Source organism: Leuciscus leuciscus (assembly GCF_965113295.1).
Source record: "Leuciscus leuciscus genome assembly, chromosome: 9".
Lineage (NCBI taxonomy): Eukaryota > Metazoa > Chordata > Actinopteri > Cypriniformes > Leuciscidae > Leuciscus > Leuciscus leuciscus.
The window spans coordinates 10844645-10858559 of NC_138733.1; the positions used below are offsets into that span (position 1 = coordinate 10844645).

Below are 13915 nucleotides of genomic sequence, written 5' to 3' on the forward strand. Positions count from 1 at the left end.
CTTCTGTTCTCAGCTGTGATGTCAAATCCATTTCACATTTTTAAAAGTACTACAGAAAATGATAGTTCACCCAAAAAGTTTCTTTCTTTTGTTGAACACAGAAGAAGATAGTTGGAAGAATGTTGGTAACCAGACAGTTTCTGGCCCCCATTGATTTCCATTTTTTCATATTATGAAATTCAATAGGGACCAGCAACTATTTGGTCATCCTTCTTTTGTGTTCAACTGAACAAAGAAACTCATGTTTAGAACAACTCTGGTGAGTAAATGATGACAGAATTCACATGTTTGGGTTATCCCTTTAATAAAGCTAAATATTAGTGATTTATATGTTGCATGCATTGCATAAATATTTTTCGTGGTTTAATATTTAATGTGAGTTCTCACGGTCTTGAAAAACCTGGATATGAGGGAATTTTAAAAGTGTGATTTTTAAGACCTGGAAAAGTCATGGAAATTAATATTTTAAAAAAAAAGTCATGTCATTTTTTTACATGACTTATTGTCATGGGTAGTATTTTTTTTTTAATTACTGAGAATTTGCAATTTGTGAAAATAATAAAAAACAAAACGTAATCAAGAAAAACTAAAAAAGTAATGTAACATGAACTTAAGAGAGGTAAACCCAGAAGAATATGCAGTTAATGAAACTTCTGGAATTATGGAATTTAGAATTTTTAACTAATATTGCAGTATTTATGATTTATCAAAAATATCTTCCCCTTCCTCTAACAGTGACATCTCTTCTCCTCTCTGATGACATGTTTACTGGCATGAGGGGGGGAGGGGAGGGGAGGGGAGGGGGGGGGGGGGGGGGGGGCAACCTGTCTATCCAATGAGATCCACCAATAGCAAACCACAACCATCCAACCATCCAATCAATTCTCCATAGACAAAATCAAGTCCCGCCCTACATTTGTTCTTGTTTGAGAAGCCATTTCACTCTGATAAACGTCACAATAGGCAAGAAAAGACGTTCACAACCTTAGTTTCATGCTGACTTAAAAATTTTGACAAATCTTTGTCGTTCCAGCAGAAGAACATTCTGAAAATTAATCTACTGGAATGATGAATTTTTAAAATGATTAGTATTTAAAAATAAATGTTGAAATAGGGCTACATCAAAAAACTTAGATCTGCAATCCAAAGCTACTGTCGGAGCTGTTCGACTGCACCCTGGAGTAGTTGTACCCTATGAAGAGCGGGTTCAGCGGCACAGGATGAAATGCGGATCCGGAGGTGAAGGACGTGTAGGGGTCGCTGCCGTTGCTTCCTTTGAAGCGTGTGGAAAGCTGAGGGGAGTACAGCGTGTTTCTGGACACATACTGGCTTTGCATCACATTTGGGTCATGATAGTTCAGGTCCTGAGGTGGCATGATGATGTGACTGTACACTAAAGACCCAGTGGTCACGGGTTGCACACTGTAGGGTGAATGTTGACCACTAGAAGACGTAATGGAGTAGCTGAACGCAGAAGGCTGCAGAATGGAGAGGCTGTTGTTCTGGGGAAAAGCCTGGTGTCTTATAGAGTTTAAAGGCTGGAAGCGGTTTAAAGCAGGTTTATTAACATGTCGCTGAGAATAAAATGATGAGCCTGATTTTGGACCAACACGACGACAGAGAAAAATAACTCCAGACGCCATAAGAAAAGCACTAGTTACCCAACCGATATACAGCGCCTCTCCTAGTTCCCTGCGCTGCGCGTCGATCAGTAGAGGGTTGTAGAAGTCTCTAATAATAGTGTGAGCCGTCCAAGAGACCGGGACGATAACGCAAACGGACGCCAGAATCTGCATCGCCCCCGAGGAAATCACAATCATGCTTTTGACACGCGGTTGATCCTTGAGACACGACGTGCAACGGAGGCCGAAAAGAGACACGAGCAGCCCGAGTGCAGACAGCACCAGAGCGCTACACGTCAAGCCTCGGGACGCCTGCAGGTCCGGCGGGAGGAACAGCAGGGAGTCGTACACTTTGCACTGCATGTGTGTGTTGGCCTGTCTGAAGCACGTCATCCACAGACCCTCCCAGCGCGTCTCCATCACGATGATGTTCTCCCCGATGAACGCCGTCACTTTCCACATGGGGAGGCCCGTGACGGCCACCGTCCCGATCAGGCCGATGATGCCCAGGCACAGAGCGAGGAGTTCACACTTACCCCGAACCATCATTGACCTCCGCCTCACACGCTTTTGTCTATTTCATTGGTTTTCCTAAAAGTAGAGAAACAAATAGCAAATTAGAATGATTTATGAAGGATTATGTGACACTGAAGACTGGAGTAATGATGTTGAAAATTCAGCTTTGATCACAGGAATAAATTAGCTAGAAAACATATATTTTAATACACTGATTTAAATAGGCAAATGCTTAACATTCTATCATTTATTTGGTCAAAACTACAGTAAAAACAGCACTATTGTGAAATACACTGCCACGGCCAAAAAAAGAAAGTCACTGTTTGGATTTAAACAGGCAAATGCTTAAGAGTCTATGATTGGATCATAATTGCAGTGATTATTATGTTTCTAGCATGTTATGTGTTATGTTACAGTTCTTCTAACCCTAATTGATGGAGTGTGTAGCCTTTCATTTCTTAAACAACCATGTAGAAAGACACATCATGGCCATATCCCAGGATGACAATGTCAAGATTCATCAGGATCAAACTATGAAAGAATGTTTGAGAGGAGAGTGAAGAATCAGTTTCACACATGAATCGGCTCCTCTGAGTCCAGATCTTAAATTCATTGAAAGTCTTTGGGTTGTGCTGGAGGAGACTTTACAGAGTGCTGGACTCTTGCATTAACAATACAAGATCTTGACCAAAAATGTATGCACTTTCTTGTGATGGAAATAACATCTCTACTTTTATTTCCATCAAGAGGTGCACTTGTACTGTCAATGCAAGAGTCCAGCACTCTGTAAAGTCTCCTCCAGCACATCCATGTAGCCTGAACAGTTTGAGTCTGATGAATCTTGACATTGTCATCCTGGAATATGGTCACGATGTGTCTTCCTACATGGTTGTTTAAGAAATTAAAAGCTACACACTCCATCAATTAGAGTTAGAAGAACTGCTGCCAAACATATAACATGCTAGAAACATAATAATCACTGCAATTATGATCCAATCATAGACTGTTAAGCATTTGCCTGTTTAAATCCAAACAGCGACTTTTTCTTTTTTTGGCCGTGGCAGTGTATTTCACAATAGTGCTGTTTTTACTGTAGTTTTGACCAAATAAATGCAGCCTTGGTGAACAGAAGAGACTTCTATCAAACATGATATTGTTCTGTGTCTAGCTGTTTTTGTTTTCAACAAAAGAACATGTCCTGAATGATTGTCTCCTCAAATGACAGGAAATTATCCTCAACAAATGAATGAATCCACTCACCCTGTTCTGAACAAAGATAATCCCGTTGGACAATGATTTAGTGTCCAAATCCAGAGGTCTCAGACTCAGTGTGTGAAACACAAAACACAAGTGTGTGAGAAAGGTAAATGTTGTTCCTATATCAAATAGGACAGTCAGTGTCCACATAGATCCATATGGCAGTGTGCTACTATACATCTTAATGATAACTCTCTTTGTTATGGGAAAGTGGCAGTGGTGTCTTCTGATTGGTCCAGGATGATGAGGGTATGTAGAGATGCTGATGGTGTGTTTACTGTCCAGTGTTCATATTCTGTCAACAATGGCATCTCTCATGTAAACACACTCAAATGAACAATGACCTTGACTACAACAGAGTTATAGGATCCTCATATTTCATCACTAGAGGGAGCAGCTGCACCAATCTGGTTTTAAGTAGTGCTTTGGAAGCTGAAATGAGTTGTTTTTATCCTCCTTATTTGGCACCAATGCAGAAGTCAGCTATATTTCTGTGAATGTGCAAAACTTCCGATTCATTAGCCGCTCTAGGTAGAGAACGGGAAGAATAACAAAGTGCAGAAAACGCTAAAACTATTGCGCTACAACTCAGTCTGTTCATAATAATATAAGAAATACAAGTTTGAAAATAAGGTGGATGGTCTTTGGACAATATTTTTGGTTGCTGCCCATTGCATTGTCGATTTTTATTGTCATTTATTAACCACAAATTTACATTTTATCCAGTTGTAGACCATCTTTAGCGCCACATAGGCACGATGACTTTTGTAATAGTCTAATCAAGGTCACTTCTCCCTGGTGACGACCCGCATCTTTTGCATTAGTGGTCTGAACTATGAGGCCACCACAGTCCACACAGGCTCTGTTATCAAACCCAGTGAGCTGCCTTGCTGGATATACTGCCTACTTACAGAGCAAACTTCTAAGGAAGCATCCTAACTAAAATTAAACTCATAAGTGAGTGATTTAGATAATACTCTATAGGTAGTAACTATTGTCTTCACACACATAGCACTGAAATAGTGTTCTGCATTTAGCATATTGCTAAGGAAATAATGCAATACCCTCAAAATACAGTGTGTATTTCAATTTGGTAAAATAGTCATTTTAAAATAGAAAATTTTGGGTTGCACTTTATTTTACAGTACATGCACTTATGTGTACTTTGAAAGAAGAACATACTGGGTAATATAAGGTAACATGGGTTAAGGTTAGGTTTAGGGTTAGAACCTAGTTATTACACAGTTATTTAAATTAAAGTGTTACCTAATTTTGAATTAGACTGAACTGTTTTATCATTATTTTTTTGTATTTAATTAAATGAAACATTAATACTTTATATGGGTGTTGTTGTTTCTTCAATGAGCTCATCACAATGCATTCTGGGATTGGACTCTCCCAGATAGTTCTGATCCGTTTCCTGGTTCTGTTGTAGCACTACTATACTAACACCAGCAGCTCTTGTGTAACTCACTCGCTCTGGGTGTGTCTATACACAGAGACGCTAGAAACAATAGCCGTCTTACGTTTCACATCGGCTTTCTGTTTATCTGAAGCCGCAGGGCATAAAGATCTCGAACGCACTGAGCTGAACTAAATCACCAAATTCAGCACCTGCCTGTAACTCAGACCCCGTGACTTTTTGAGAAAACACGTCCTCTGAAGCTTAGAGATGAACAGATTTTTTTCTAAGAACTATTACTGAGCAAATACACAAAGGAAACAGAACACTACCATTTAAAATTACCTGTGAATGCGGAAAGATATGAGGAGGAAAAGCAAATCTGTTATCCTTAAAGATATTTCACGTGTTTATTGATTCAAATCATTGATTTGTGCTTTCATATTTACAAAAATATCTGAATATTAAACACTTTTCCTAGTTTATCTTTTAGACAGCTTTGAAGTAATGCCTCAAGTGACACACTTTACAACGTCCTGAGGTATGATCAATCATATATATATTTAAAAAAACTAAAACAATTTTTCATCTTTATCTCAGTCACAGTTGTCAAAAATGCTCCTACTTACAAAGTAAAAAAAAAAAAAAAAAAAAACCTTTGTAGAAATGACATTCAAATTGTCCAAACCAGAAAATAATGATTCAGGGGAAAACCTTAAATGTGCAAGCAACTTTTTTTTACATTTAAAACCATTTAAATGTTAAAACTGGGTAACACTTTATTTTAAGGTGACACTTGATTTTTAGGTGACGTAGTTACATTGTACTTACTCAAATAAGCATTGACTAACATTAATGAAGTTTAGAGTTACGGTACGGGTTTGGTTTAGTTACTTGTAATTATGCATCATTTATTGTTATTACTATATTAAGTACATGTAGTAATGTGTGACTACGTCACCTTAAAATAAAGTGTTACCTGAAACCTTTGGTTTGAAGTCTGTCCTTTCTGTTTCTCATTTGCTCTTAGATATTTAAAAAGCCAAAGTAGAAACTGTATTTAAATTCTAATAAAACATTCCCAAGAATGAAACTGGCAAAAATGAAATGCATGACTAACTTTGTTACATTTAAATGTTACAATTTTATTCTTTAAAAAAAATAAGAATCTTTGTTTAGAAGTCCACCCTTTCCATCATCTCTCTCTAACACACACAGACAGACAAAAACGCAAATACACAAGCCTGTGGGTTTCAGAGATAAGCCACTGCGCTGCGGGCGGACGGGTGTCGGGACGGTTGTATGAACGACTGCTGTCTGGTTGGTTGGTACGACGGCTGTATGAACGACTGCTGTCTGGTCGGTTGGTACGACGGCTGAATGAACGACTGCTGTCGGGACGGTTGATACGACGTCTGAATGAATGACGGTGGTCCTGACGGATGGCTGTAGTCCGACCGCGCTTGCGGATGGAAGGCCACAGGTTGTGGCTGATAGGCCACATAGGGTTGGTTCCTGTTGTACATGTACCTTGGGTCTGGGCCCTTGTCCAAGGGGCCGGTACAACAAGTGAATATACAACCACCGGCGAACAGGAAAGCCGACGACACCCAACCGATATACAACGCCTCCCCAAGTTCCCTACGCTGGGCGTCGAGGAGCAAAGGGTTGTAGAAATCCTGTATAATGGCGTGTCCGGTCCATGAGATGGGAATGAGGCAACAGAAGCAGCCCACTAGGATCATGCAACCGGAGATGATCAGAACCATGCGCTTGGCACGGTCGTTGTCTTGAATGCATGCCGTGCACCTCATCCCGACGATGGCGATTAGTAAACCCAGACCGGTCAATGCCACGGAGCAGCACATGAGCCCCCGTGCGGCCTGGAGGTCCGGTGACAACGCCAGCAGGGAGTCGTACACTTTACACTGCATCCGGATGTTGGCCTGCCGGTAGCAGTTCATCCACAAGCCCTCGTAACGGGTCTCCATCACGATGATGTTCTCTCCAATGAACGCTGTCACCCGCCACATTGGCATCCCGGTGCTGGCCGCCGCCCCAATAAGCCCGATTAGGGTCACGCACATTCCCACAATCTCCAGTGCGCTGTTCGCCATGACTCCAGAAGCCTGCGTGCCACAGATCAGCAAGGGCAGGTTTCAACTGTGAGGATTTGCATCCTGCTGGAATGGGAGTTCTAAGGTGTTCACCTGTTCCCAGTCTCCGCCCTCTTGCTCAAGGGAGGGAGGGAACGCTGAGGCTGGTTGCTATGAAATCGAATCCCCTCGTGAGTGTTTGTATCTGGTTTTGTGTCGCTCAGGGGGGAGGAGGAGCACGTAGCCGTGTTGATGTTTGCTCAGCAGGCTATGTTTTCTGGCAGAAATCCTGTTGAGGAAACGCAGGGATCACTGAACCGCCAGATACAAACCAACACTGCTGTCAATGTTTAACGCCATTGGTGTTGTGCCTCATTAAATTGCTGTCTGAAATGTTCAAAAACATCAGCTGATGGTTTAACGCTGATGTTTTGCTTTTAGTGAAAGGTGAAGCGTGTAATTTTTGCACCATTGGAGATATCAAAAGGAATTTCATTATTTTTAAAGTTCCATTTGATGCTGAGTGGTGTTTAGCATGTTGCTATGTGGTTGCTAGGGTGGTCTGGGGGAATCACTAAAAACAACCACATAGCAACATGCTAAGAACCACTCAGAACACTTTAGAAGTTGCATAGCAACACCCTAGCACACCTAGCCTGTTACTATGTGGTTGCTTGGGTGTTGCTATGCAGCTACTAAGGGGTTCTGAGTGGCTTTTAGAATGTAACTATGCTGTTTCCAGGGTGTTGCTATGCAGCTGCTAAAGAGGTTCTGAGTGGTTTGTAAAATGTTACTATGTGGTTGCTTGGGTGTTGCTATGCAGTTACTAACGGGTTCTGAGTGGCTTTTAGAATGTAACTATGCTGTTTCCAGCGTGTTGCTATGCAGCTGCTAAAGAGATTCTGAGAGGTTTTTTAGAATGTTACTATGTGGTTGATCAGGTGTTGCTATGCAGCAGCTAAAGATTTTCTGAGAGTTTTTTTTATTTTAAATCTTACAGTGCAATTGCTTTGGTTTTCTGAGGCAACCACCAAACACAAGCAACTAAGTAGCTGCTAAGGTGTTCTAAATGTGGTTTTATCATGTTACTATGAGATTTCTAGGGTCTTAACAGCTGCATAATTACCACTCAGAACACTTGAGCAACTGCATAGCAACACCCTAGCAACCTTTGCTGCTGGTGTCTTTGCAACTCCTTTTGATAATGAGTATTTTTTCCAAAAGTGTTCTGAGTGGGTTTAGCATGTTTCTATGGGGTTGAAAGGGTGTTTAGCGGAAAATCAACATACCAAAAGCAATCAGAACACATTAGCAAGAATATTTGTAATTCCATTTGACTTTTAACCTGTTGCTATGCCTGCTTTTTATGCATGTTTTTAATTCATGATAATAAAACACACAGAACACCTTAGCAGCTTCATAGCAACACCCTAGCAACCTTTATATGGTCAAGCACTACTCACATTTTCTTCAGACAATGTGAAAAAAAATCGAGTTTCTGTTCACGTAAGTTTGACCATAACTTCTAGTATTAAGTTAATTTCCATCAGCAAGTCCAGATGAGAGTTTAGATCATACTATTGTTTTGATGCATCAACTGTTTTTACAATAAGATCTTAGATCACTTGCACATCTTTTTTTTGGTCACACAAACACAGTGTCATTGTCACTCATGTCTGCTGGTAAATTTGCATTAAGGGTGTGACATTTTGAGGTTGTGGAACATTTCCTCTGACAACACAAGAGACACAAACACTAGAAAACCACATGAACTGGTTCGACCAGCATTGCAAAAACTAGGCTGAAAAAAAGCAAAATCATGCTGTCAGATCCAGGAAGGGAATGTTTTGAGACTACAGACCAGAAAATAATACATCCACAGTTGTTTTTACAATTTTTTTTTCTTTTAAATCTTTTTAATACAATTAAAGTCAAACCAGTGCTTTAACAATGTACAAAGTGAAAAAAAAAGTCACAGAGTCAACTTTAAATCAGTTAAATGCTGTGTGGAAAATCCCACGTTGCCATATTAAAATTTAGCTCATTTCATCCTATTTTTGTACAAATTTAAATTATTAACATAATTTTATAATATAGGCAAGAAGGAAATGCATAACAAATCAAGCATCAGATATACAGTCATATATTATCAACAAATAGGCTCCATAAGTCCTGTTTTCTTCTGAATGTTCGTTCCCATCTCAAGTTCTTTCTGCACTGGGGTCTCTATGGGAGATTTTAGTGGTAAAGTGCAGCACTCACTGTGTGTGTTTTAATATCTTGGCTGGTTATAGACTGAGGGTGGAACGGAAGAATAGGCTGGTTGATATGTGGGTTGTCCGTAAGGGTATCCATATCCGGGCCTGTAGGAGTAGTTATACGGGGCCGATCCAGCACGATACATCATAGCAGCCGCGTCCGCTTTGTCCTGTGTCCGCGGCGCATGTCGACAGAGCAGAATCACCCCGGCGCAGAAGAGCAAAGCAGAAGTGACCCATCCGATATAAAGGGCCTCCCCAAGCTCTCTGCGTTGAGCGTCGATCAACAAGGGGTTGTAGAAGTCTTGGATGATCACGTGAGCCGTCCACGACACGGGGATGATGGTGGTCAAGCAGCCCGCCAGGAACAAACACCCTCCACTCACCAAAACAATGTGCTTGGTCCTGGGGCGGGAGTCCACCAGACGGGTACAGCGCATTCCTATGGATGACACGATGCAGGCGATGGCGGACAAAGCGACGGAGGTGCACATGAGACCCCTGGCAGCCTGGAGATCGGATGGAAGGAACAGCAAAGAATCGTAGACCTTGCATTGCATACGGATGTTGGCTTGCCGGTAGCAGTTCATCCACAAGCCTTCCCAACGCGTCTCCATCACAATGATGTTCTCCTGGATGAACGCCGTCACCTTCCACATCGGGAGGCCCGTGACGGCGGCGACGCCGATCAATCCGAAAAACCCGATGACTAGCGCCACCACCTCACAGCACATGGACTCCCGTCTCTTCCTCTTCTCGATCTTGAGCTGCTCCTGGTATATTTCCTCGGCAGACTTCTCAGCAGGATAGCCCGTGTACACACTGCCCCCCCCATAGGCTTTGTCTGCGTAGGATTTGTCCGCATAGGACTTGGTCATATAAGACCCGGCCGTGTAAGACATGATGGTCGACAACAACCAGACACAGAACACAGCTCTCCTTCACTGTGGTGTTTCTCAAATGAGACCGGAAGATCCAGATGACACGTATTTACAGCCAAGAAAAAAATGTTAATGATGTTATGTGATCAGACTGGTTCTCCTGCTCCTAAAACATCTGATAATCGCCTCCAAGGAAACTGGTGATACTTGAAATGTTCAAACAAATGTCTTCTGCCATTAGGCGGCTTCTAAATATGAGCATTCTAGTCACAATGCAAACTCAAAATAGCTTGTTGCACTGTAAAATATTTATTTAAAATTTTATTTAAATGGGAACTTTCAAGGTAAGATTTTAAGGTAATTTTCAAGTTATAAAATACATATTAATAATAAATAAAAAATTATAAATTTAAATGTTTTTTTAAAGCTCAAGTTATCAAAATAAGGTAAATGACTACTACTAAAAATACAGTAGTCAACATTTGAAGTTCATCAAAACCTTTCATCAAAGTTATACATGAATTTTAAACAATACCCATTCTTGATTTTGACTACTGTAATATAAAATGAATAGGCCTAAAATATAAATACAAATAAATATATAAATAAATTTGTGAATGACAATTACTATTTTTACATTTTATAACACGGGTATATGCAATATTATTGCTCATATAACAACAACAATAATTATTATTTTTATTAAAAATATTAAAAATCCAAAATAAAAATTATTCAATATAACAAAAAAATAATAATTATCCAGCTTGGGCAATCAAATAAAAAATGTATTCAGCACTGTAGGTGTAAGAAATATATATAAAAAATAACCATTTATAATAAAAAAATTATGGACACAAATATAAAATTACTTTATATAATTAACATGCATATATACAATTTTATTGCTCTTTCATAGCTTTACAGGAGACTCGAATTTCATTCAAGTTTTAACTTTGTCTCATATGTTTTTCTTAAGATTCCTTAGGAAAAACAAAAAAAAACCCGAGTCAATATTTTACATCAATTAAAAGTACAGAGCAACAAAATGAATGCTGACAGCAGCTCAGATCATTTAATGTTTCATCTTTGGAAGAATTTGATGAGAAATGTTTCAGTTCATATGGAGATCTCTGACTTATTTTCTCAAAAGGTTCCTGAAGTTAAATTTCCCATGATGCCCCTGAGCTTCTGCTGTTTCCCTCAGCTGCTGTATCTCAGTGAGAGGTCAGGTGTGTTACAGGTATTACAGCACTTCCAGGTAAGAAACACAAATACAACAGACGCTAGACAAGAGATGGAGTGTGGAACCTGAGATGGCTAGTGTCACACACACGCACGCGCAAGCACACACACACACTCCCTTCTGTAGATATCTAATCCATCTAACATCAGTCCAGCATCAGTGTATAGACCATGATGTATGCGCCAGATAAACGAGGGCGCCGCCATCTTTACAATATTGTCTTTGAACTTCCGGTTTTGCGGTCGCTCTGTATATTTCCATGGCATTGCTGTCCAAGAGTAATTAGCTTTTGAAGTGGATTTACTTAATGTAAAGTTAATGAAAGTTATCATGAGGATTGTAATGTTTAAAACAGATGTCTTAACAAATGTCAGTAGACCGGGAAGATTTTAAAACGAGCCGTTCATTCATAAATACGCAAGATCGCTGTGAAAATACAGACCGGATGACAAAAGACAACGAGCACAGCGCTGATAAGGGGCGGGGCTACAGAAGGTCTACAGCTTTCATTTATTTTCACTTACAGTAAATAAATGCATGTGGGTGTTACTCAAATATCTAAGCATGTCAGAGATGCAAATCTCATGCAGACGGCATGTCAGTATTTTTCAGCATGTTTTTGTTCAGCCTGTCTACTTTGTATATAGGCAGCTGGGTGCAGTGAATTTGATTAATGCATTATTTTTAGTTAACCCACAGCACAGCGTGCCAAAATCAAAGAATTATGCATCAAACCTAAAGGGTCAAGCAATTAAAAAAATAAGATCTATTTAATATCCCAATTATTTCTCATACGCAGACTTTTGCTGAAATCTTCATCTTCTCAGATGTTTCCTGAGGAAAAGACTTTTAGATTTTATCAATCTAGAAACGATTTTAATATGAACTCATAATTTCTCATCCAATTATTTCTCAGGCAAATGATCTGAGCGGCGGCACATTCATTTACAGCTCTAAACTGTCTTACTGTATGTTTGCTGTCTTCTTTGTTTCCACTTTTAGAACTTTGAGAAACATGTTCTGAGCAATTAAAGTTTTCTCTGAGAATCACACAACTTTATTGTTTAAATTATCGTTTAATATCACTTAATTTTAACTTACACATTTAATATTACAATAAAATCTTACAATTACAAAAGTACAATTATTATAATATTTAATAGTGCAGTATTTATAAGTATAAATATTAGATAATAAATAAAAAGAAAAACATTTTAAATGAACAAAATTACAACTTTCTTTATGCAATGTATGCATTTTTTATGATTACCACGACATGTAGTTTAGTCTTATTCATAACTGAATAATTCAGATTTAAACGTTTAGGTAAATCATATACCGGTAATCAAGTTAATTTCAGTGTTTCCTTACAAGGAATTATTGTTTGCAAATAATGAATTTTAGATGATTACCATGACAGATTGTTTAGTCTCATTCATAAATCAATGATTTAATCTAAAAACAGAAATAGGTAAATCATATGTTTGTGATAGATGCACAAGTTAGTTTCAGTTTTTCCTTACAAGTACAGAACTACAGTAAATCAATTCAACCCAAAATGTATAAAAATATATGATCATATCATATTACACTTCATAAGACTGAATGCATTTAGTTAGTTAAGTGAGTAACATTTAATCGAATTAACCAGAATTAACCACACAGAGATTTTCCAAGATTCATCAGACCAAGACGGCAACAAAAGCTTGAAAAGTAATACAACTAAAAAAGACACACATAAATAAACAATTGGACTGAATTAATCATTTATCTCAGTCAGACGTACTGACTCTTCCAGTGAGAGTTAGAAGAGGGAGTCTGTTCCAACATGCTCATTCCCACCGGGACATACGGCCCGTCCTCCTCGTCCTTCCTCTGTCGAAGGGCGTAACGGCACAGCAGGATCACCCCTGCAACCAGGAGGACCAGGAACGTGGCGAAGCCCACGTACAGCGCCTGTCCGATCTCACGCTTCTGCGACTCCAACACCATGGGGTTATAAAAGTCTCGTATGATGGAATGAGTGGACCAGCTGACGGGAATGAGAGTGGCGAGGCCGGACATGAGGAAGAGACACCCACCCACCAGCAGGATCACATTCTTGCCCCTGCTGTGGTCCTGAAGGCAGTCTATGCTCCTCATCCCGCAGACGGACACCAGGACGGCGAGGACGGCGAGCGTGATGGACACACACATGAGCCCGCGGGCCGCCTGGATGTCTCCCGGCAGGATGAGCAGCGAGTCGTAGATCTTGCACTGCATCCGGATGTCCGCCTGCCGAATGCACGCCATCCACAACCCCTCCCACTGCGCCTCCATGACGATGAGGTTGGACCCGATGAACGCCGTGACCTTCCACATGGGGAGCGCAGTCACTGCGATGGTCCCGACCAGCCCGATGGCGCCCAGGACGAGGGCCAGGATCTCCAGTTTAGCCCTCATGTCTACAGTGGCTTCGACTCGTGAGCAGAAGTGATGTGAAACGCCAGCGTTTGAACATATGTATTCGGGTTATCGGACAGGAATGAGGTAGGAGGGGTTTGGTCCAGCCGTGCTATGCGGTAACGCTGGTTTCTGTTAGCTGATGACAAACGGACTTGGTTTTGTTTTTATTGTAAGTCTGTGACTTCATGCATC

The 13915-nt window shown here is 40.2% G+C and overlaps 2 protein-coding genes across 2 annotated transcripts; both read right to left on the bottom strand.

Annotated features, from left to right (window-relative positions):
* Positions 1-819: 819 nt before the first annotated feature.
* On the bottom strand, positions 820-7490 carry cldn8.1 (claudin 8.1). Its single transcript, XM_082179341.1, has 2 exons — positions 6055-7490; positions 820-2196 (listed from the first exon to the last, which is right to left on the bottom strand). Exons 1-2 carry the CDS (start codon positions 6912-6914, stop codon positions 1131-1133), a joined length of 1926 nt encoding a protein of 641 aa, XP_082035467.1. The 5' UTR covers positions 6915-7490; the 3' UTR covers positions 820-1130.
* An 811-nt stretch (positions 7491-8301) lies between these two features.
* cldn8.2 (claudin 8.2) lies at positions 8302-13763 on the bottom strand. Its single transcript, XM_082179342.1, has 2 exons — positions 13065-13763; positions 8302-10093 (listed from the first exon to the last, which is right to left on the bottom strand). The coding sequence occupies exons 1-2, from the start codon at positions 13718-13720 to the stop codon at positions 9166-9168; spliced, it is 1584 nt and encodes a 527-aa protein (XP_082035468.1). The 5' UTR covers positions 13721-13763; the 3' UTR covers positions 8302-9165.
* Positions 13764-13915: the final 152 nt, after the last annotated feature.

What these genes read in the sequence shown, in the direction of transcription:
- cldn8.2 (XM_082179342.1), bottom strand. Translation starts at nt 13,720, where the DNA reads ATGAGGGCTAAACTGGAGATCCTGGCCCTCGTCCTGGGCGCCATCGGG. An exon ending in AACTCTCACTGGAAGAGTCA is followed by an intron (nt 10,094 to 13,064) that starts GTACGTCTGACT and finishes AACACCACAGTG; the next exon opens with AAGGAGAGCTGTGTTCTGTG.
- cldn8.1 (XM_082179341.1), bottom strand. Translation starts at nt 6,914, where the DNA reads ATGGCGAACAGCGCACTGGAGATTGTGGGAATGTGCGTGACCCTAATC. An exon ending in CGCAGCGCAGTGGCTTATCT is followed by an intron (nt 2,197 to 6,054) that starts CTGAAACCCACA and finishes CCAATGAAATAG; the next exon opens with ACAAAAGCGTGTGAGGCGGA.